The sequence below is a fragment of the Podarcis melisellensis genome (assembly GCF_964234715.1).
Source record: "Podarcis melisellensis genome assembly, chromosome: 16".
Classification (NCBI taxonomy): domain Eukaryota; kingdom Metazoa; phylum Chordata; class Lepidosauria; order Squamata; family Lacertidae; genus Podarcis; species Podarcis melisellensis.
The window spans coordinates 21,028,259-21,051,313 of record NC_138533.1 but is presented as its reverse complement, the minus strand read 5'-3'; the positions used below and the strand labels follow the sequence as shown (position 1 = coordinate 21,051,313).

At 47.7% G+C, this 23,055-nt stretch overlaps 1 protein-coding gene across 2 annotated transcripts in view; it reads right to left on the bottom strand.

Moving 5' to 3' along the window:
• The window catches only part of RBM19 (RNA binding motif protein 19), a 101,972-nt gene extending 79,312 nt beyond the window's left edge, over positions 1–22,660 (bottom strand). For both annotated transcript variants that reach the window (XR_014163673.1, XM_081892280.1), the window contains exons 1-16: positions 22,483–22,660; positions 21,021–21,203; positions 20,031–20,162; positions 19,819–19,860; positions 18,091–18,307; positions 14,423–14,715; positions 13,163–13,243; positions 12,202–12,280; positions 11,751–11,822; positions 9,133–9,333; positions 8,726–8,856; positions 7,560–7,681; positions 7,100–7,196; positions 5,983–6,093; positions 2,665–2,865; positions 817–934 (exon numbers count right to left, since the gene is read on the bottom strand). Coding sequence is in view for 1 of the 2 variants with exons in the window: in XM_081892280.1 (XP_081748406.1) it covers positions 817–934; positions 2,665–2,865; positions 5,983–6,093; positions 7,100–7,196; positions 7,560–7,681; positions 8,726–8,856; positions 9,133–9,333; positions 11,751–11,822; positions 12,202–12,280; positions 13,163–13,243; positions 14,423–14,715; positions 18,091–18,307; positions 19,819–19,860; positions 20,031–20,162; positions 21,021–21,203; positions 22,483–22,518 (2,116 nt within the window). In the remaining variant the exon portion in view is untranslated. The remainder of the gene's footprint in view (positions 1–816; positions 935–2,664; positions 2,866–5,982; positions 6,094–7,099; positions 7,197–7,559; positions 7,682–8,725; positions 8,857–9,132; positions 9,334–11,750; positions 11,823–12,201; positions 12,281–13,162; positions 13,244–14,422; positions 14,716–18,090; positions 18,308–19,818; positions 19,861–20,030; positions 20,163–21,020; positions 21,204–22,482) is intronic.
• Positions 22,661–23,055: the final 395 nt, after the last annotated feature.

Below are 23,055 nucleotides of genomic sequence, written 5' to 3'. Positions count from 1 at the left end.
AGGATCACCCCCAGGATGTGATCAGTGAGCCTGGGTTGTACCTGACCAAATTCTTTTCAGCAAAGCAGCAACGAAAATAATGGGCCAAAGTTAGGCCCTATTGGCAGCATTTCTAAATTTCATTTATTAAATTTCTTCACTGCCCTTCATCCGAGGATCACAGGGCGGTTTCCGTATAAAAACACAAAAATACGTAACATAGTAACAGACAAAAATGATACCCCCCCAACCCACAAATTTAAAAGGCTATAGGTAAGCCTGTTAGGAGAGGAATATACCGTATTTTTCCGTGTATAAGACTAGGGTTTTCCCCCTAAAAATTAATGTTGAAAATTATTGGGCACCTTATACACGGATAGTGCTGAGGGTGGATTTTCTTAAATCTGAGTCCCCCAAAATAGAGAGTGTCTTATACATGGGGGGGGGGGCGTCTTATAGACGGAAAAATACGGTAATTAGGCCTGGAGCCTAATGATATGTAATGAAGGCGTCACACGAGTCTCCCTGGGGAGCCCGTTCTTGTCTTGCCCCTTTTCAGTCTTCCACACGAAGAAGGGCCTCAGATGATGATTGCATTACATGTACATTCATTTAAAGCTGCAGGATTGGACCCTGAGGAGCTTGGGCAAAGCATCTTTTAGAATTCCCTCTCCCTCTCTAGGAGGAGAGTGCTGCAAGATTCCAGCCCGCAATTTCTTCAGGAGGGAAAAGGTGACCGGCCACAGAGCAAGTGGGAAGTGGGGGTCTGGAGGCAAACCATTTAAAAACAACAACAAAAAAGCACCCACACATACATTAAAAACAGACAGAGCATACCAGTTCCAGACTGTCCATCGCCTTCCTTCTTGCCTCCTGGAATCTCGGGTTCTCTCTTTGCAGGGCCGGAGAAGACACCCATAGGTGCCCATTCTAGATACAGGGGGATATTCTTGAACTGTGTGGTGGGGAGAAAAATATCAGTGTTTGTAAAAAAGAAAAGGTTCTGACCTCCTTTTTACTCCTTTGCCTAGTCTTCAGACCTTAGTTGGCACAAAAGAGTCTTTGAGAAAGAGTATTCTTGCAGAGTATTGCTGCTTTTATTCTTAAAAAGTCTTCTCCAACCACGACCAACAGCTTTTACACACACACACACACACCAAATGCAAGCAGCTTTCTATCATCCAACCAACCCACACCCAACACAACCATTGACCACTCTATATATCTAGGTACAATTTGGTGAAAGGTTGCCCGAGTCATTGTAGGCCGCTGACTCATGCTGACTTAGTTCTTTTAGCATTAAAGAAACAGCGGCCAATTTTTAGCCGTGACAAAAAATTGCCATTAGTGCAAACAGCAGAAAGGAGAAGCCGCTGCTTTAAACTTCCTAGCATCCGGGCTTGTAAATTGTTATTTCAGTTTCTATTTTCATACACCCCACCTTTCCTCCAAAAAGCTCAACATGGCACATTCTTCCCCATATTTCTCTCACAACAACCCTGTGAGGTAGTTTAGGCTGTGAGGTGGTGGCTGCTACCCAAGGTCACCCAGTGAGCTTAATGGCCGATTGTGGGGGTCTGAACCTTGGTCTCCCAGATCCTAGTCCAACACTCTTAACCACTGCACCACACTGGCAGTCAGATTCATCCCAAAGGTTATTATTTTTTTACTGCTAATTTTTCTCGTAATCTAACCCACTCCATCTCCCATCTAAGAATTCTCAGACAATGGTGGGTGTTTTCCAGGACAAATGTCTACGTAGGTACTCTCAGAAGCCAATCCCAATGGGCTTCCTACTCAGTTAATGGATATCATCAGCAATGTCTAGGCAACACGATGACCATGTACACACGCAATAGACAATCTTTATAACAAGTACAAAATGAAATATTTAGTCTCAAAGACTCTCATTATTACTTGAGCACTGTTCCACAGCATTTGATATTTTCATTTACATACATTCATTCAATATAAGATGGGTTTATGAAGCAATTCCATATCCTCCCACCACGCTGACGAAGAATTCTACGAAACAGTAGTCAATATCCAGAATCACTGTTCAGTGTTGGACATCATATTTGCTGAATATACAAAGCTTCACAGCTTGTCTTTCAAAGTCTGGTACCTCACTTCATTTAAAGATTTTCAGAGACTTTGAGACTAAAGATTTCATTTTGTACTTGTTATGGTTTGAAGGAATTCGATAAAGATTCTCTATTGCATATGTACATGGTCATTGTGTTGCCTAGACATTGCTGACATTCTCTTTGCAACACAGGGGTTTGTCCAGTTAATGGATGTAACAGATATAAATAAGTAAGCAAACAAAATTAAATTAAATTAAATGTAGTCGGGGAAGGAGTTAAAAGTCAGAGCTCCACAGAAATAGCCCTGCGGGTGCATGGTGTTCCATGAGGCTACTTGCGCGGTGGGCAGCCACCTTGGCTAAGCCCAAGCTATGCACAATTATTCATTTATTTACTCAAGGAGCAAAAGGTGGTTCTGAAAACACACACACCCCGGCCCTCCTCATTTCATCTGCAAACAGCCCTGTGAGGTAGGCTAGGCTGAGAGGCGGTGACTGTGGTCCAAGGGTCACCCACCGTGGCCTTCATGGCTGAGCAGGGGATCTGAACTGTGGTCTCCCAGGGCCTAGGCTCTAACCACTACACCGCACATCCTCACCTTCGAGTAAGCCAGTTTCGTGAATGCCCGCTTAGCTTCGGTGGGCTCCAGGAACTCCACAATGGCCGTCACCCCTCCTTCGGGGAGCAGCACCCGGCCAAGACTGCCGTGAGCCCCGAAGGCATTCTCTATTTCGGCCGCCTCTGTTCCTGCAGGCAAGTTCTTCACCAGAATCACGGTTTTGCTCCGCTCGCCCGCAGCCTGGAGGAAGAAGAGGGAAGATCGTGACTGCCCTACGAAGGAAGCTTTTGCAACGTTTGGGACTTCTTAGGCTGCAGAAGTGAGTGCTCACTGGAAGGACAGATCGTGAAGCTGAGGCTCCAGTACTTTGGCCAGCTCATGAGAAGAGAAGACTCCCTGGAAAAGACCCTGATGTTGGGAAAGATGGAGGGCACAAGGAGAAGGGGGCGACAGAGGACAAGATGGTTGGATAGTGTTTTCGAGGTTACCAGCATGAGTTTGACCAAACTGTGGGAGGCAGTGGAGGACAGAGGTGCCTGGCGTTCTCTGGTCCATGGGGTCACGAAGAGTCGGACACGACTAAACGACTAAACAACAACAACAGGCTGCAGAAGAGGCAAGTTAAGAGGTAACACAACAGAAGTTTACAAAAACTGATAGAGAAAAGTTTTCCTCCCTCTCTCATCGAGCCAGAACTTGTGGACAACCAATGAAACTAAATGTTGGAAGATTCATGTAGTAAGGTTAAAGCTTACAGGGAAATTATACAATGAATTGAAAAGGATGTTCAAAATAACTTTTATATAAAAAACAGAAGCTTTTCTTTTGGGAATTATAGGGACAGAACTACCAAACTGTATAGAAATTTATTTATGCAGCTACAGAAGCAAGAAAGTTACTTGACCCAAAGTGGAAAGAAGCAGAAGTCCCAGAAAAGAAAGAATGGATACAAAAACTTATGGAATATGCAGAAATGGCAAAACTTACCGGAAGAATAAGAAATCAAGATAACAAACTGTTTATAAACAGAATGGGAAAGGTTATTGGATACTTACAGATGAATTGTAAACAGATAAAAACATTAGCAGGGTTATTGTAATAACCTGCAGTTTTATAAGAGTATATATTTACAGGAGTCACTTAAATGAGCAGGTTAAATGAATTTGGATATGCAGAAGACGTTAAAAAATAAATTTAAGGGACCGCAGAAAGAAGGGGAAGGAAGTCAATTTTTGAAATGTTAAATGGATTGTAAAATTAATGAAATGTATAAACTTGAAAGGTATAAATTAAAACTTTTTTAAAAAAGTGTTGGCAGATTCGGGACAGGTAAAAAGAAAGGCCATCTCTATGCAGTGCATAGTTAAACTATGGAACTCGCCCCTGCAGGAGGCAGTGATCGCCACCAACTTGAATGGTTTGAAAAGAGGATTAGACAAATTAATAGAGGTCTATCAAAGGCTACTGGGGACGCGGGTGGTGCTGTGGGTTAAACCACAGAGCCTAGGACTTGCCGATCAGAAGGTTGGCGGTTTGAATCGCTGCAACGGGGTGAGCTCCCGTTGCTCGGTCCCTGCTCCTGCCAACCTAGCAGTTCAAAAGCATGTCAAAGTGAAAGTAGATAAATAAGTACCACTCCAGCAGAAAGGTAAACGGCGTTTCCGTGTGCTGCTCTGGTTCGCCAGAAGCGGCTTTATCAAGCTGGCCACATGACCCGGAAGCTGTACGCCGGCTCCCTCGGCCAGTAAAGCGAGATGAGCGCCGCAACCCCAGAATCAGTCACGACTGGACCTAATGGTCAGGGGTCCCCCCTTTATCAAAGGCTACTAGCCAGGATGGCTATGATCTGCCCTTCATAGCTGGAGGCAGCAAGGCTTCTGAATCCCAGTTGCTGGAAAGAACAGGAGGGAACGCTCAAATCCTGTTTGCTGGTTTCCCATGGGCTGTGGCCATTGTGGGAACAGGATGCTGGACTAGATGAGCCATTGGCCTGATCCAGCAGCCTCTTCTTAGAATGGAAAGCAGGCGCAGGATTCATTTCCGACCGGGCTCCAAAATGCAGTCCACCTGGCCTCCCAAGTTATCCAGCACTTTCTGAGGGAAGAAAATGCCTCTCCTCCCAAGAGAGACAAGCAGAGTGTGTGCCTCTCTACAGCAACATACTGGGTGAAGGCCATGGGCTTGGTGGGAGAGCATCTGCCTTGCATTTAGATCCCCAGTTTGATCCCCAGCATCTCCCGTTAGGGCTGGAAGAGTCCCTGGAGAGCAGCTGCCAGTCCGTGTATACAATCGCTAGCCTAAATTGACCAGTGGTCTTCCTCTGTATAAGGCAGCTTCCTCTGTCTAAAGGGAAGGGCTGTAGGCTCAGTGGTTAGGATGCCTGCTTTGCATATGCAACGTCCCAGGTTCAACCCCCAAAATCTCCAGGTAGGGCTGGGGCAGGCTGGGCGGGAGGGGGGGACATCCCTGCCTGAAACCCAGGTGAACTGATGCAATTCAGTGCTGACAATACAGAGCTAGATGGGCAAATGGTTGTTGTTTAGTCGTGTCTGACTCTTCATGACTCCATGGACCAGAGCACGTCAGGCACTCCTGTCTCCCACTGCCTCCTGCAGTTTGGTCAAACTCATGCTGGTAGCTTCGAGAACACTGTCCAACCATCTTGTCCTCTGTCGTCCCCTTCTCCTTCTGCCCTCCATCTTTCCCAACATTAGGGTCTTTTCCAAGGAGTCTTCTCTTCTCATGAGGTGGCCAACGTATTGGAGCCTCAGCTTCAGGATCTGTCCTTCCAGTGAGCACTCAGGGCTGATTTCTTTAAGAATGGATAGGTTTGATCTTCTTGCAGTCCATGGGACTCTCAAGGGTCTCCTCCAGCACCATAATTCAAAAGCATCAATACTTCGGCGATTAGCCTTCTTTATGGTCCAGCTCTCACTTCCATACATCACTACTGGGAAAACCATAGCTTTAACTATATGGACCTTTGTCAGCAAGGTGATGTCTCTGCTTTTTAAGATGCTGTCTAGGGCCAATGGTATGACAGTATAAAACAGTTTCTTATGCTCCTATGTCTCGAAGGGGAGAAGCCATAGCTCAGTGGCTGAGAATCCTGGAGAGCTGCTGCCAGCCAGTGTGGTCAATAATGAGCCAGTGATTTAAGATTGCAAAGCCGATGCACATTTTACAGGGAGGTAAATCCCAGTAGAGGGGCAATTCTGACTGGGGGAAACTCCCTGCTTGAAACCCTGGACCGCTGCTGCCAGTCAGTGTACACAATATTGAGCTAGATGGCCAATGATCTGAACTCAATAGAAGGAACACCTGCATGTTCCTCTCCCGGGGGCACATGGTGTTTACCTGGCTGAAGGAATCCAGGCTGACGCCGTTGTCCAGCAGGAACTGTCGGACCTTCTGAACAAGCTCCGTTTCCCCCAGAGCCACTCTCACGGCCACACTCCCCTTGCCTTCCTGCCAAGAGACAATAATATCATTTATTTATTTCATAAAATTTATATACATCACCCGATCTTTTTTAAACAACAACAACAACCTTAAAGCAATCTACAAACAGACAAAAGCAACTGCAACATCCGAAAGAATTAAAACCAGAAAGAAACTAAATATGCACCAGACTTCTAGATGTCTGGGTAGGCTTGGACTAAACAAAAATGCTTTTAGCAGGTGCCAAAATGAGTACACAGTGATGGCGCCAGCCTGATCTCAATAGGCAGGGAGTTCCAAAGTGCATTGCACTAGATGACCCTTCCAAGTCTACAATTCTGTGATTCTACAAAGGCAACATGTTCCCCTTGTTCTCCTGGCAAGAGAGGATTTTAGATACATAAATAGATATGGATATTGCCATTAACATAGCTGAAAGATGGCATAGAGGTTTTAAAAAATGATATATAATGAACTGAAAAGGATGTTCAAAATAACATTTATTTGTTAAAAAAAGAAAACCAAAGTTTTCTTTAGGGAATCAGGGGACAGAAATGTATAGAAATTTATTTATGTATGCTACTACAGCAGCAAGAACGTTACTTGCCCGAAAGTGGAAAGAAACAGAAGTCCCAGTAAAGGAAGAATGGATACAAAAACTTATGGAATATGCAGAAATGGCAAAACTTACTGGAAGAATAAGAAATCAAGATAACAAACTGTTTATAAAAGAATGGGAATGGTTTGCTGGATATTTATAGTTGAATTGTAAACAAATAAAAACATTAGCAGGGTCATTGTAACAGCCTGCAGTTTTACAAGAGTATGTATTTACAGTAGATAATTAAATGAGCGAGTTAAACGAATTTGGATATGCAGAAGATATGAAAAAATAAATTTAAGGAACTGCAGAAAGAGGGGGAAGAAAGTCAAATTCTGAAATGTTAAATGGATTGTAAAATTGATGAAATGTATAAATTTTAAAAGCATAAATAAAAAACAATAAAAAATGATTTTTTAAAAGAAGACTCACGTGATCAAACACTTGGCTCTTCGTGGCGTTGTACTTCTGCGCAACAGCATCAGCGACCGCATTCACTCCCATGAAAAGGGTGTTCCAGTTATGAGAGCTATATTCGGGGGGGGGGGCGGGGATTAAACAAATAAATAAATATCCCATTCGGTGTCAGTTTTGGAACTGAACTGATTTTACCTAGGTTAAGTACTTAATTCGTTCTGGAGGTCTGTTCTTAACCTGAAACTGTTCTTAACCTGAAGCACCACTTTAGCTAATGGGGCCTCCCGCTGCTGCTGCGCTTCCGGAGCACAATTTCTGTTCTCATCCTGAAGCAAAGTTCTTAACCCGAGGTACTATTTCTGGGTTAGCGGAGTCTGTAACCTGAAGCGTATGTAACCCGAGGCACCACTGTACACAGTTAGTAAGATTAGCAATAAGTAGGCAGCGCTGGGGCTTAACGCACACACAAACAAACCTGGAACTGCTGGCTTTGTCCTTGGCAGCCTTTTGCTTCTTGTAAGACGACGCCCCAGCAGCATCTGAATCCTCCCCTTCTCCCTTCTTAATGGTGGAGGGCAAAACGTGCAGCATCCGGCCCTAGGAGAAAAGACAGCAACTCTGGAACTCCATGCCACATGAAAATAGACAACATAAAGAAAGAAAAAGAAAAAACCCTTCTCAAACTCTGGCCCCACTTCAGCAGCATCCTCCAAGTCTTCGGTGAACAGGAATGTTCTTATTTATTTAGTTTGTTAAATTTTGACATAAATATATTTCACAAACGTACAAAGACAAAATGAAAAAGAAGAAACAGAAAAAGAAAAAAAAGGAAAAAGAAAAAGAAAAAGAGGAAAAAAAGAAAAACATGAAATACATACAACTTTAATGACATTGATCGACTTCCCTTTATCTCGATTTCGGAAAATATTACCTTGTTTATCTATCAGCTGTGTCTATTCCTTAATAAAACTTTTTATGTAGTAAGCGTTATTCTCATGCCTACTGTGATTTCTGTTAATACATATGTGTTTCTAATCAACATTTTGATTTTCCCCTTGTCTCTATTTCCATATATATCCTAAATTTATCCCATTCATTGTTAAATTTTGCACTTCTTTGATTTCTTATTTTCTGTGTCAATTTAGCCAACTCCAAATAATCAGATAATTTAAGTTGCCACTCCTTTAGTGTTGGGATTTTTGGTGTTTTCCAGTACTGTGCTATGAGGGCTCTGGCAGCCACTGTTGCATATTGAAAAAAGGTTCTATCTTCTTCTTTGATATCCTTACCAATTATCCCCAGCAGGAAGGCTTCGGGTTTTTTAACAAACGTATATTTAAGAATTTTTTTTAATTCATGAACAGGAATGTTCTTAAATGACGTCTACTGAATGAAGCACTTCACCAGGGAAGGTGCTTCATAAAGTGGGAGCCACCACCATGAAGGTCCCGTTATGGGTCAGCACCCAGAGACAGAACCAAAACCGAAAGGAGCTTCCCTTCCCACAGAGCCTGAGATGGTTCCAGGCTGGGTCTTTCCCATTCCTTGCAACCTGATCCTTAAAAAAGAAAAATTGAGAAACCTGGGATGGAACTTGTGGATTTCATCACAAAGTGACAGCCCGTCCCAAATCAGTCGTACCTGGAAAACCTGCCCATCCACTTCTGCAAAGGCTTTCACGGCATGTTCTGGGATCATGTAGGTGATGAAAGCAAAACCTTTGGGTTTCTTGGTGAGACTGTCAATGGGGAAATGGATCTCAGAGAGGGGCCCTGGAGAGAACGAGAAACAAACACACATTTCCACAAAGAAACTTTTGTGGCTGCAGAACGCAGCAGCCAAAGAAGATGCAATGCAGCGCTGAGGCAACAATTGCACCATAGATTTAAAGTGCTGTGATATCACTTTTAAAAAACTGTGGCTTCCCCCAAAGAATTCTGGGGGCTGTAGTTTGCGAAGGGTGCTGAGGGTTACTAGGAGACTCCTGCTATTTCCCTCACAGAGCTAGAACTCCAGAGCAATTTATTGTTCAACTGCCGAAGGCCTACCATATTTGGAAAATATTGCTTCCAAGTCTTCTTCGGTGCTGGAGTAGGGAAGGTTCCTCACAAAGAGCCTCCCAGATTCGGAGAGGTCTTCCTCCTCTTCATCATCCTTCTTCGTCCTTTGCCAGACCTGGGCCAGGTGTTTTGAAGGGAGTTTCGCCTTCCCAGCGCTCTCTTCAGGAAATACCTCGATGTACCGCCCACCTGTGAAAACAAAACACAGACGGAGGGGAGAAATAAATATAAAAACACACAGCGCAAAAGGAAAACAGAATGAGAGGGAAGAGGAAAGAGGCAAACCTAGGTCCAAGTTCAAAGTCATCTGCAAAGCTCTGATTATATTGTACCCAAATGGTACCCAAGTTTGTAATGTGTTTGTGACATTCACACACTATAATTTTAGGCATGTATCTGAGTACAGTGGTGCCCCGCAAGACGAATGCCTCGCAAGACGAAAAACCCGCAAGACGAAAGGGTTTTTCGGGTTTTGCGACGCTTCGCTAGACGATTTTCCCTATGGGCTTGCATCGCAAGACGAAAGCCCATAGGGAAATCTCGGGGACCTTTTTTTAAATGCTGGCGGTGGGGAGCAAAGCCTTTTTCCCCCCTCCGGACTTCAGAAGAGGTCCAGGAAGGCCGGCGGGGGCGAAAGGCTTTGCTCCCCACCGCCAGCATTTTAAAAGCGGTCCGGGATAGCAGGGAAGCGCTTCCCGCTATCCCGGACGGCTTTTGAAGGCAGGCAGGGGGGGCAAAGACATTTGCCCCCCCGCCCGCCTTGGGAAGAGGTCCTGGACCTCTTCCCAAGGCGGGCGGGGGGCAAAAGTCTTTGCCCCCCCTGCCTGCCTAACCGGGGGCTTTTAAATCGCCCCGGGACTGTCCGGGGCGATTTAAAAGCCCCCGGACGGCTTTTGAAGCCTCCCCCCGCCGCCCGGCATCGGGGCATCGTCCCGATGCAGGGCGGCCGGGCAGGAACGCCTCCCCCCCCGCCCGGCTTCGGGGCATCGTCCCGATGCCGGGCGACGGGGCGAGAAAGCCTCCCCCCGCCGCCTGGCATCGGAACCATGTCCCGATGCCGGGCGACGGGGCGGGAAAGCCTCCCCCCGCCGCCTGGCATCGGAACCATGTCCCGATGGCGGGCGACGGGGCGGGAAAGCCTCCCCCCGCCGCCTGGCATCGGAACCATGTCCCGATGGCGGGCGGTGGGGCAGGAACGCCTCCCCCGCCGCCCGGCTTCGGGGCATCGTCCCGATGCCGGGCGGTGGGGCAGGAACGCCTCCCCCAGCCGCCCGGCATCGGAACGATGTCCCGAAGCCGGGCGGCCGGGCGGGAAAGCCTCCCCCCACCGCCCGGCTTCGGGGCATCGTCCCGATGCCGGGAAGTGGGGCAGGAACGCCTCCCCCAGCCGCCCGGCTTCGGGGCATCGTCCCGATGCCGGGCGGTGGGGCAGGAACGCCTCCCCCCGCCGCCCGGCTTCGGGGCATCGTCCCGATGCCGGGCGGTGGGGCAGGAACGCCTCCCCCAGCCGCCCGGCTTCGGGGCATCGTCCCGATGCCGGGCGGTGGGGCAGGAACGCCTCCCCCAGCCGCCCGGCTTCGGGGCATCGTCCCGATGCCGGGCGGTGGGGCAGGAACGCCTCCCCCCGCCGCCCGGCTTCGGGGCATCGTCCCGATGCCGGGCGGTGGGGCAGGAACGCCTCCCCCAGCCGCCCGGCTTCGGGGCATCGTCCCGATGCCGGGCGGAGGGGCAGGAACGCCTCCCCCAGCCGCCCGGCTTCGGGGCATCGTCCCGATGCCGGGCGACGGGGCGAGAAAGCCTCCCCCCGCCGCCCGGCATCGGAACCATGTCCCGATGCCGGGCGACGGGGCGGGAAAGCCTCCCCCCGCCGCCTGGCATCGGAACCATGTCCCGATGCCGGGCGACGGGGCGGGAAAGCCTCCCCCCGCCGCCTGGCATCGGAACCATGTCCCGATGCCGGGCGGTGGGGCAGGAACGCCTCCCCCAGCCGCCCGGCTTCGGGGCATCGTCCCGATGCCGGGCGGTGGGGCAGGAACGCCTCCCCCAGCCGCCCGGCTTCGGGGCATCGTTCCGATGCCGGGCGGTGGGGCAGGAACGCCTCCCCCAGCCGCCCGGCTTCGGGGCATCGTTCCGATGCCGGGCGGTGGGGCAGGAACGCCTCCCCCCACCGCCCGGCATCGGAACGATGTCCCGAAGCCGGGCGGCCGGGCGAGAAAGCCTCCCCCCGCCGCCCGGCATCGGAACGATGTCCCGAAGCCGAGCGGCGGGGCGAGAAAGCCTTTGTCCCCCCTGCCTGCCTTCCCAGGGGCTTTTAAATCGCCCCGGACAGCGGAGAAGTCCTCCGCTGTCCCGGGTGATTTTAAAATGCCGCCCGCCAGAAGAGGTCGGGGGAAGGCGTTTTCCATAGGAACGCATTAATTGATTTTCAATGCATTCCTATGGAAAACCGTGCATCGCAAGACGAAAAACTCGCAAGACGAAGAGACTTGCGGAACGAATTAATTTCGTCTTGCGAGGCACCACTGTATCAGGAAAGAAAAGCATCTTTGGCAAACCTAGAAATTCAGAAACTAAATTGACTATTAAACCTCCTCATGGATACATACCCATGTATTCGTGATTTCGTTTCAATGCTTTCTGCACCTCTTCCTCACTGTTAAAATCAACAAACACATAACCTGGGAGAGGGAGGAAAACACACAGGGAAGAACGTTATGACGTTTCATTTAGGTCTTACAAAGAGCAGATCTTACGTTGGGGCAGGAGAGGAAGCTGCTTTATGCCGAGTCAGGCCATTGGTCCATTTAGCTCAGCATTGTCTACACTGACTGGCAGCAGCTCTCCAGGGTTGCAGATGGGAGTCCTTCCCCAGTCCTAACTGAAAATGCCAGAGATTGAACCCAGGACCTTCTGCATGCAAGGCAGACGCTCTGCCACCGAGCGATGACCCTTCGCCACAAAAAAAAAAATCCCCACATCAAAGGCCACTTGTTATGGTGCTTGGAAACCTTCAGGTGACAAGCAACTAGTAAGTTTAATGAATGAAATGAATGTTACCTGTCTTATTCCCATGGGCGTTCCTTGCAATCCTGATCGCCACTGGCCGGAGAGGCACAAGAAACTCCTTGATGTTTTGCTGCGGAGAGTAGAAGTTCAAGTCAGTTCACAGGGGAGCTGTTAAAAAGGTAAAGGGACCCCTGACCATTAGATCCAGTCGTGGCGGCACTCATCTCGCTTTATTGGCCGAGGGAGCCGGCGTACAGCTTTTGGATCATGTGGTCAGCATGACTAAGCCGCTTCTGGCGAACCAGAGCAGCGCACGGCAACACCGTTTACCTTCCCGCCGGAACAGTACCTATTTCTCTACTTGCACTTTGAGGTGCTTTCAAACTGCTAGGTGGGCAGGAGCAGGGACTGAGCAACGGGAGCTCACCCCGTCATGGGGATTCGAACCGCCAACCTTCTGATCGGCAAGTCCTAGGCTCTGTGGTTTAACCCACAGTACCACCCACATCCCTTGGGGAGTTGTTAGGCGGCCCCTATTCCCCACACTACAATTCTCAGAGTTTCTTGTGAAGAAGAATTGACTGTTCAGCCACAAAGGGAACTGTAGCTCTGGGAGAGGACATGGGGTCGGTCCCCCAACTTTATCATCACTATTCTATTTATATCTCACCTATTCCCCAGGCCGGGACTCAAAGCAGCTTGCAAAAATTAAAACAACAGTCTGGCTTCTCTAGAGGGAAGAGTTCCAAAATCTGGGAGCAGACACCAAAAAGGCCCTTCTCCTGCAACCCCACCAAGCATGGTAAGAAGGCATTCCCCAAAGATCTCAGAGCTCGGGCAGGTTTGCATGGGATAATGCATTCCCTCAGATAGCTGGGCCTAAGCCATATATAGCACACTACAGCTCCCAGAATTCTCTGGGACAAGTCAAGGATGTTTAAAGTGGTATCACAGCGTTTTAAATGAATGGAGCGATTGGAGCCCTAGATAAGCTCCTGCAAAGGGCACCTACCTCTGTGACGTTGAACGGGGCGCCTCGCAGCTTCACCGTGTAGGGAGTGGTAGGCTCATTTGCACCGGCCGGAGTTTTTGCCTGTGCAAAGAAAGACACATGCCGTCAACGAAAGTCTAAAGAGGTATTTTTTGGTGGTTCCTTTATAATCTCTCTAGGCCAAGGCATGCTGGAACACAACACAAACCGCCTAATATCAGGTCAGACAATCTGTTCAACATACCTAACACCTACCTGGTTTGCACATCAACAGTGAGTGTGGACTGTGAGTGTTCAGAACTTAACTGGTTAAGTTGTTCTGAGTGTGCGTCACATTCCGACGTCAGCTGTTAGAAGCTGGGAGGAGACAGAAGCTAAGGAGGAGCTTTTTCCCTGTTTGTTCAGTTCCCCTGTGACCCTGAGGGGAGAAGAATGTTCCCTCTGTGTATCTGAGAGGGAGACATGGCAATGGCTGCCAGCAGTGACGGACTTTGATGCTGAAATGTTTTAATAAAGAGCTGTAAATAGACGAACCTGTCTATGTGTGCTTACAAGAAGCAAGACTGCTTTACACGCTGTGTTCTACTCTGCTAAAAGCCGTGACTGAGAAGAGACAGCAGGAGTTGCGCAGCTTGGGAGGAAGCGTGCCGGACCGCTGTAAGCGATTGATTGGGATCGTAAAGCTGTCTGACGTCGCGGCTCTATCGATCAAGGGCCAGATCGATATCTATCCGAACATGGACTAAGACCTGGGAGGCCACAGTTCAAATCCCAACTCAGCCATGAAGCTTACTAAGTGACCTTGGGCCAGTCGCTGCCTCTCAGCCCAACCCGCCTCGCAGGGTTGTTGTGAAGGTAAAATGGAGAGGAAGAGAACTTTGTATGCCACCTTGAGTTCCTTGGAGGAAAAGTGGGATACAAATGTAATAAGCAAAGAAACAGAAACTAGACTACTGTACAAAAGATAAAATTTACATTTATTACTCTGCCTTCCCCTTTAGGACTCTGGCCCCGACCACTGCTGCTATGTGGCCTCCAGAAGGTTGCTGAGAACGGAATGTGGCCCTCGTCTTGAAAACTCTTCCCTTCCCTTAGACCAGTGTTGCCCAAACTTGGATCTCCAGCTGTTTTTGGACTACAACTCCCATCACCCCTAGCTAGCAAGACCAGTGGTCAGGGATGATGGGAACTGTAGTCTGAATACAGCTGGAGACTCAAGTTTGGGAAACACTAGTCTACACTATAAGGAGAATGCCATCTAGGGTTGGCTTGCGGGTCTACCTGGGATGCAGCTTTCAATTTCTTCTTCTCCTTGGTGACACTTCCCTGTCCCTTGATCTTTTCATCCAGCCCAGGTCCCGTGGCGAGAACAGCGCCTGGGGCTTGCTTCTGGCGGGGCTCCTCATCCTCTGCCTCCTCTTCTCCTCCATCGAAGCCCCTGCTGTCTAACTCCTCGGTCTCACTCTCCTCCCCAGACGAAGGCAAGGACCCATCGCCCTTCACCACTTTCGACCTCAGGTAGTCCATGTCAGAGAGCTCCTGCCTGGCCGCCATCTTGCCCTCAGAGGTTTTTCCTGCAAGTTGGGAACAAGGAGAAGGAACAGAGAGTCACCTCCTTCTGTGCTTTTTGGGGAGTCTACCTGGTAAGCAAAGGACTTGCTCACAGAACAATATGGCTTCAGATTTAGAGAGGGAGACTCCCATTCACCTCCCAGAGTTGCCTATGAAGAGGGACTGACTGTTAAACCACTCTGGGAATGGCAGCTCTGTGAGGGTAACAGAGAGCCTCTCCGAACAAGTGCCATCACACTTAAGGAATTGCAGTTAAGGGTGCTGAGAGCTGAAGACCCCAATAGCCCAGGGAACTCTGAGAATTGTAGCTCTCTGAAGGTCCCCTGACCACTTTCAACACCCTATAAACAAAGTGCAGCTTCTAGAATTCTTTGGGCCTGTTTAAAGTGGTAGAGTAGCACTTTCAATGTGTGGTGTTAATGTGGCCATAAAGCAGGCATAGGCAAACTCAGCCCTCCAGATGCTTGGGGACTACAACTCCCATCATCCCTGACCACTGGTCCTGTTAGCCAGGGATGATGTGAGTTGTAGCCCCAAAACATCTGGAGGGCCGGGTTTGCCTATGCCTGCCATAGAGGGAGCAAGTCTCACTATTAGTAAATACCTATAGTGGCAGGGAGGGACGCGGGTGGCACTGTGGGTTAAACCACAGAGCCTAGGACTTGCCAATCAGAAGGTTGGCAGTTCGAATCCCTGCGATGGGGTGAGCTCCTGTTGCTCAGTCTCAGCTCCTGCCAACCTAGCAGTTCGAAAGCATGTCAAAGTGCAAGTAGATAAATAGGTACTGCTCCGGCGGGAAGCTAAATGGCGTTTCCATGTGCTGCTCTGGTTCGCCAGAAGCGGCTTAGTCATGCTGGCCACATGACCTGGAAGCTGTATGCCGGCTCCCTCGGCCAATAAAGCAAGATGAGCGCCGCAACCCCAGAGTCGGTCACAACTGGACCTAATGGTCAGGGGTCCCTTTACCTTTTTATAGTGGCAGGAGGAGAACTTTTCCCCCCTATAAAGATCTGCTAATCCACTGGGAGGAAGCAGTCAGAGGCCTCGGCACATGGTGGACGGTGCCAGAGCCTGCTACAGGGCCCCCCAACAAACGAAAACAGAAGCAAATTTCTCCAAAGAAAAAGAGACCCCTCAGTGGTGGCACCATGGCTGTTAAATGCTCTCCCTAGAGAGGCTGCCCTGGCACTTTCCTGTGGTCTCTTCCAAACCTGTGAAACATTTTATTCTCCCAGTCTTCTTTTTTTAAAACAAACAAACAAACCAATTTTAACAAGTACATAATTTAGCTTTAAATATATTTTACTTCCATGCAGAGTTTAAATATAGTTTATTCTATTATTATGGGATCAATGAACTAATTCAATAAAATTCTATTGTGTTTCCAGTGCCGTTAGTCCATTTGTGAGATGAGTACTTTTGAATCATCTGGTTTTCATCTTTCTTTCTCTTAGGAAAGCCTTTTATGCTGCAAACAGTGGCATTGTATTGTAAATATTCATTTTGCATTCATATTACACAGGCCCCTTCACTGCACTGTGTTCAACATCTGCTGGAAACCTTTCTGTTTAGACATGTAATTTTATTACGTCTGTAAATGTGTTTAAAAAATGTGCCGACTCTTATCTTGATAATTTTTTTGCATCTACTTGTTATTAAAGTATATTGACTCTATTGGTATATCCTTATTAATATTTTACATTGTTGTGACATAAAACAGTTGGCGGTATGTGGGTTTACAAAAAAAAGAATTAAAAATTGATATAAAATTGCTTAACTAAATAAACGTTTTCTATTGCTTTGTAAATATACATATATATTGTGCATACATATTTATTGGGCTGCATCCAGCAGTATGAGTAGACCCATTGAAAACAATGGACATGGGTAACTTAGGCCTATTAATTTCAACAGGTCTACTTTGAGTAGATCTTAAGTTGGCTATGCAACCTGTTATATATTTTCATTTCTGTTTTATGGGCCCCACCAAGAAATCAGCATTACTGGGCAGCCTTTTAAAATATCAGTTTATATCCACCTAAGCCATATCCACAAGCATAGTGGACCCTTCGAAATCAATGAGCCAAACTTAAATCATGTTCATTAATCTCAGTGGGTTTCCTCTGAGTAGGACTAATATTGGTTAGGACTAATGAGATACTGAACTAAAATAAATAAACATCTTGCCCTATGAAAACGAATTATACTGAAGGCAAATGAGCATAATGGTCACAAATCCAATACATTCAGGACTGGCACAGTCCATAAGAAATCCAGTTGCATCAGACTTAAAACTTAAAGTAACTTACAAGAACTTATAATAAGATGAAACCTTAACACTACAGCATACAGAACACTAGAACAAAGAGGTAGAAAGAGAACGTAAGAAACCCTGGCTCCTCCTGGCCTGACTATAATAGTCAGAACAACCTTGGCAGAAAGGGTAACAAAACCAGTTTAAACCAGCTGTACTCAGCTTCCCAGGAGAAATAACCCAAACTAGAGCCTTCTGCCTGTTTCTTTCACATAGAAAGAAAACTTCCCAGAACCCTCTTGAATTAAGCAAAACAAGAAAGATCTCTACTCATCAGATCCATACTTTCTGTACTAAGAAATGCAAACTGACAATTCTGTACTCAGGTGGTGTCGCAAAAACCAAGGAAATGACACTCGTCCTTCTTGCCCCTTCCCCCTCAAAAACCACAGGTAATTAAGGTGTTAAACCAGGAGTTGGAAACCTAAAGCCCATGGGCCACAAGCAGCCCATGGGGGTCGTTTAACTGGCCCATGGACCCCCACCACTCGCTCAGTCGGCTCCTGTGCACCTCGCTAAACCGGTGAAGAACAGAGCGGGGACCGCCTTCCGTGACGCTGGCCGGCTTCCCATTGGCTGCAGGAAGCTCCTGCAGCCAATGGGAAGCTGTGCACACCTCCTCCAAGCTGGAAATAGCATTTGTGCATGCGTGTCTACTCCGGCCCACCGTGGCATCTGTGGGACCGTGAACCGGCCCAAGCCACAAAAACTTGGGCGAACCCTGTGTTAAACCCTAATTAAACTGGGCACACCACAGCTCAATTTGGTTCAGGACCCAACCCCCTTCCCCCGTGAGGCTTGGAGTGAGTGTGTATGCATGCACAGCCCTGCTGTTCTGCTATGCTAACTAGACCAGCGTTTCCCAAACTTGGGTCTCCAGCTCTTTTTGGACTACAACTCCCATCATCCCTAGCTGGCAGGACCACTGTTCAGGGATGATGGGAATTGTAGTTCAAAAACAGCTGGCGACCCAAGTCTGAGAAACACTGAGCTGGAGTCTCCTTGCAGAGCAAAGCCACTTGTGAGATGCAGAGTCTCCCAAACAAGCCCTATGTCCAATTACCTCGGGTAATTCCCTCCTCTCGTTCCTCCTCTCCATCCTCGGCTTCCCTCTCGCTTAGGCTCTCCGACCCGTCGGAATCAAAGTTCAGATAATCGTCCGTCTGCTTGGCTTTGCTCTTCTTGGGCTCCTCCACTTTGGCATCGTTGGACCATGTGGCCGCCTTAGACCGCTTCTGGTGCACTGCCAGGAAGTCTTGAAACGTCTCCTCTTCTTCCAGCTGTCAAAAAGAAGGAGAGATGGAAAAGGGGTCACCAAGGTAAGAGAGAACATCAAAAGCTGGCATGAAGGGACTTCCCCGCACTGTAGCAGAGTCTGTCTTTCATGTGAGAAGGTCCCCGGTTCCACCCCCGGCATTTCCTCTTCCCCCCCCAAAAAAAATTCAAAAACAAGTTTTTTACACACACACACTTGTTTACATTGAACCATAATTCATATCCATATCTTTATGGGGTTCCCTGAACCCCCAGACTTTCCCCGCCCGCCTTTGGCTTCCAAAATTTATCTTCCTTTTTAAACTGCATCTAATTGCCTTTAAATTAGACATGGATGCAGGTGGTGCTGTGGGTTAAACCACAGAGTCTGGGACTTGCCGATCAGAAGGTCGGCAGTTCGAATCCCCATAATGGGGTGAGCTCCCGTTGCTCGGTCCCAGCTTCTGCCAACCTAGCAGTTCGAAAGCACGTCAAAGTGCAAGTAGATAAATAGGTACTGCTCTGGCGGGAAGGTAAACGCCGTTTCTGTGCGCTGCTCTGGTTCGCCAGAAGCGGCTTAGTCATGCTGGCCACATGACCCAAAAGCTGTACGCAGGCTCCTTTGGCCAATAAAGCGAGATGAGCGCCGCAACTCCAGAGTCGGTGATGACTGGACCTAATGGTCAGGGGTCCCTTTACCTTTACCTTAATTACCTTTATCCAAATAATTATACAGTGGTACCTCGGTTTAAGAACAGCCCTGTTTACGAACGATTCGGTTTACAAACTCCGCAAAACCGAAAGTAGTGTCCCGGGTTGCAAACTTTACCACGGTCTAAGAACGGAATCTGAACGGTGGAAGGGCACCGACAGCGGGAGGCCTCATTAGGGAAAGCGCACCTTCGTTTAAGAACGGTTTCGGTTTAAGAACAGGATTAAGTTTGTAAACCAAGGTACCACTGTAGTTCATTTTTATCCTTTGTCGTTTTAAGTTACAGTGCTATGTCAATCCTGCTAATGTTTTTAAATCTTTGCAATGTTCTTTAATATATTCTATAAAGTTGTGCCATTCTCCATTAATTTTTTTATCCTCTTGGTGCCTGATCTTCCCCATCAGTCTTGCCATCTCCGCATAGTCCATCGTCTTCATTATCCATTCTTCTTTCGATGGGGCTCTTTCTTCTTTCCATCCCTGGGCCAATAGTATTCTAGCCACGGTTGTCACATACATAAACAGTACTTTCTTATTCTTCGGTAATTCCACCCCTGGCATTTCCAATGTAGCATGCTTTATGGGAAGTTGGCAGTGAATCTGGTCAGACTAGGACCTGGGAGACCAGGGTTCAAATCCCCACTCGGCCATGAAGTTTACTGGGTGATCTTCTGCCAGTCACTGTCTCTTAGCCCACAACCAACCTCCCAGGTTTGTTTTGGGGGGATTAAGTGAGATGAGGGAGAACCACATGCACAACCTTAAGCTCATTTGAGAAAAAGGTGGGGTATAAATGCGGCCAATAAATAAATAGCTTATGCTTGCCTCCTTTAACTCCCCCGGTCGATTCTTCTTTTTCTTTTTCTCCTGAAAAATATGGGTTTTCAAAATGGTTACTTTAAATGACAGGAGACATTTAATACCAATTTGCAGTCAGCTCTCAAGGGAATAAAAGACAGGGCCAAGAAAAGCAAACACCAGAGGTTTTCCTTAAGATATTTTTGACAAAGTTAATTTTTTTAAAAAATAAATCTTACTTGTTTTGCTTCTTTATTACCAGAACTTTTTGTAAACTTTTCAGGAGCTTCCTTTAACACTGGGGGCTTGAGAGAGTGTTTGCTCCAGGCTCTGGGTTTCTGTGGGTCCCCAAAAGACTTACAAAATTCAACCTGCAAAAGAATAAAAAATGGTTATGGCGCAGGTCTTTATGATTTGATGGCACATTAGACTCAAGTAAATATGGTATATATGAACTTTCACACAACATAAAGGCTACTTCCAGGAATATAGTGAATGTATAGTACTGTGGAGGGTTTTCTGGAAGCAAATCACAGAGAGATTCACAGTAAACTTATGCTATATACCTTATTTTTCGCTCTATAGGACGCACTTTCCCCCCTCCAAAAATTAAGAGGAAATGTGTGTGCATCCTATGGAGCAAATGCAGGCTCCTTGGCTTCAGTGATAGCAACGCGAAGCCTCCGAAGCGCAGAGGGAGTGCTCCCTCCACGCTCCGGAGGCTACGCGTTTCTTTTGCTGAAGCCGGGAAAGTAAGACTCTCCTGGCTTCAGCAGAGAGGGAGAGCTGCGCAGTGCCCCTTCAGCAAAGTGGGATGAAAAATGGAAGGGGCTTCGTTTATCCTGCCGCTTCGCTGAAGGGGCGCTGAGCAGAAAGGGGGAGATATTTTTTTTCTTGTTCTCCCCCTCTAAAACAAGGTGCGTCCTATGGTGCAGTGCATCCTATAGAGCGAAAAATACAGTACATTATATTTCTGGAATTAAATCATGTGCAGATATAGGCAAGGAAACGACAGGGAAATGGAATAAGCTGCTGTGTGAATGCAGTCTTAGTTGGATACAACCCACTCCAGATTTTATTTTTTTATTTTTTTTGTCTTCTTGATAGGTAGCTAGGTTCAGAGTAGTGCACAGCAATCCCGACTCTTTCTCCCCACCTGGTTAAAAAAAAAAAACCTCAACATCCCGCCCCATTACTTGACATGATAGTGCATCTGAAAGACACCTCACCGTCACTCTGGCTGTGTCTATGAAGCTTTTGTTGAAATGGGCAAGGGCCACATTGGCTTCCTCTTCTGATTTAAAACCAATAAACCCAAATTTGCGGAATTTGCCATCCTTGGTGAATTTCAAACTGCAGTCGGTCAGCGTGCCAAATGCAGCAAAGAGGTTCCGGAAGCGCTCTTCCTTCATCTAGAGGAAACAGATTTGTTCAAGCAGTGTTAAGAACACAACATGTCGGTAACGGGGAACTCAAAGCCCTTCAGGTCTTGCTGGACTAGAGCTCCCATTACAGGAAGCTGCCTAACACTGAGTCTGACCATTGGTCCACCTACCTTAGTACTGTCAACACTGACTCACAGTGGCTCTTCAGAATTACAGGCTAGGGTCTCTCCAAGCCCTACCAGGGATTGAACCTGAGACCTTCTGGAAGCAAAACAGATGTTCTGCCACTGAGCTGCGACCCTTTATCCCTAGCAATGGGGCTGGTGGGAGCTGGGATTCCAAAACCATCTGGAAGACCACAGGCTCCCCATCCCTGCAGCAGACAGTCTGTGGGCAGGAGGAGTCTTCAAGCCACTGTGGGAGGCTGGAAGTTGAGCTAGGTAGATTTTTGGTCTGATCCATCAGGCTTGTTTTTATAATGAAGTGGCAAACATCTGGGGCTATTGCAGCGGTTCTCAACTTGCGGGTCCCCAGATGTTGTTGAACTACAACTCCCATCATTCCTGAGCTCTGGGCTTGCTAGCTAGGGGTGATGGGAGTTGTAGTTCAACAACATCTGGGGACCCACAGGTTGAGAAAGGATGGTTTAGAGAAAAGGTGAAGAGGAAGCAGCACAATAGAGATGTAAAGGATCATGCATGATGTAGAGAACACCCCCATCTCCCGTAACGCTAGACATCCAATACAACTGAATGCTGAAGCATTCAAAAAGAAGAAAAGAAATTTATCCCTGCAGCATAGTTAAACTATGGAATTCTCTCCCACAACAGACAGCGATCAACACCAACACAGACGGCTTTATAAGAAGCTTAGACAAATACTAGCCCCAATGGCTGTGTGCTAATTCCACTGCCAGAGGAAGTATGCCTCTGGATACTAGTTGCTGGGAATCACAATAAGTGGGGAGTGCTGCTGTGTTCACATTTGTGCCTTAAGCACATACAAACATAAGATCCCCGCTAGGTCAGGCCAATGGCCCATCTAGTCCAGTAATCCTGTTCTCAACCTGGCCAACCAAATGGCTGTGGGAAAGCAGGATTCGAGCCCAAGAACAACTCTCCCCACCTTTGAATCCCCTCAGTTGGGAACCAGAGGCATAACGCCTCTAGCACTGGAAATAAAGCATAGCCATTATGGCTAGTAGCACGCAGTTGCCGTGATCCATCAGACTGTTATGCTCTCGGCACAGAGTCCCTTTACCCCACGCGAGCCACGTCCAAACTGCCTTCTGCACACCGCCTCTCACCCCGTTCGGCAGGTTCTTCACGATAAGTCGCGACATCTTGAAACAGCTGCGTTTTCTCCGCCTCTTTCAGGACCAGAATCCAGCGAGAACCGCTTCAAGGGAGCAATAACATTACTCCTGGAAGCCACGCCGCTCCCTGGGCGCCGCCATGTTGCAATATAGCTCGAGGTCACGTGACAAGAGGCTCCACCCCCACACTAAAGCGCATGCGCGGCGGAGGAAAAGCTCCTCCTCTGTTAAAGCGGCTGAGGCTAGATTGGGAAGTCACCCAAAGGGGATGCAGAGCAAAAATGACGGCTGGTCACCACTTCCGGTTCTGAGTGGAGTTTCTGCGGGGGAAATCCTCGCAAGGGAATAGGACCGGGGGACCATAGACATATAGAGTGACTTTCCTATTTTGCAATCATAGAGGCAAAACCAATCAAAATAGAAGAGACATATAACAACTGATATCCTTTTGAATGTGTTGTGCAAGCAGGGATTCTCGGTTTCTTTTTTATTTTTATTTTATTATGCATTTTGTGTGTTTTTTTATATTGGGGTGTTTTTTTTTGGTGAACCGCCCTGAGATCT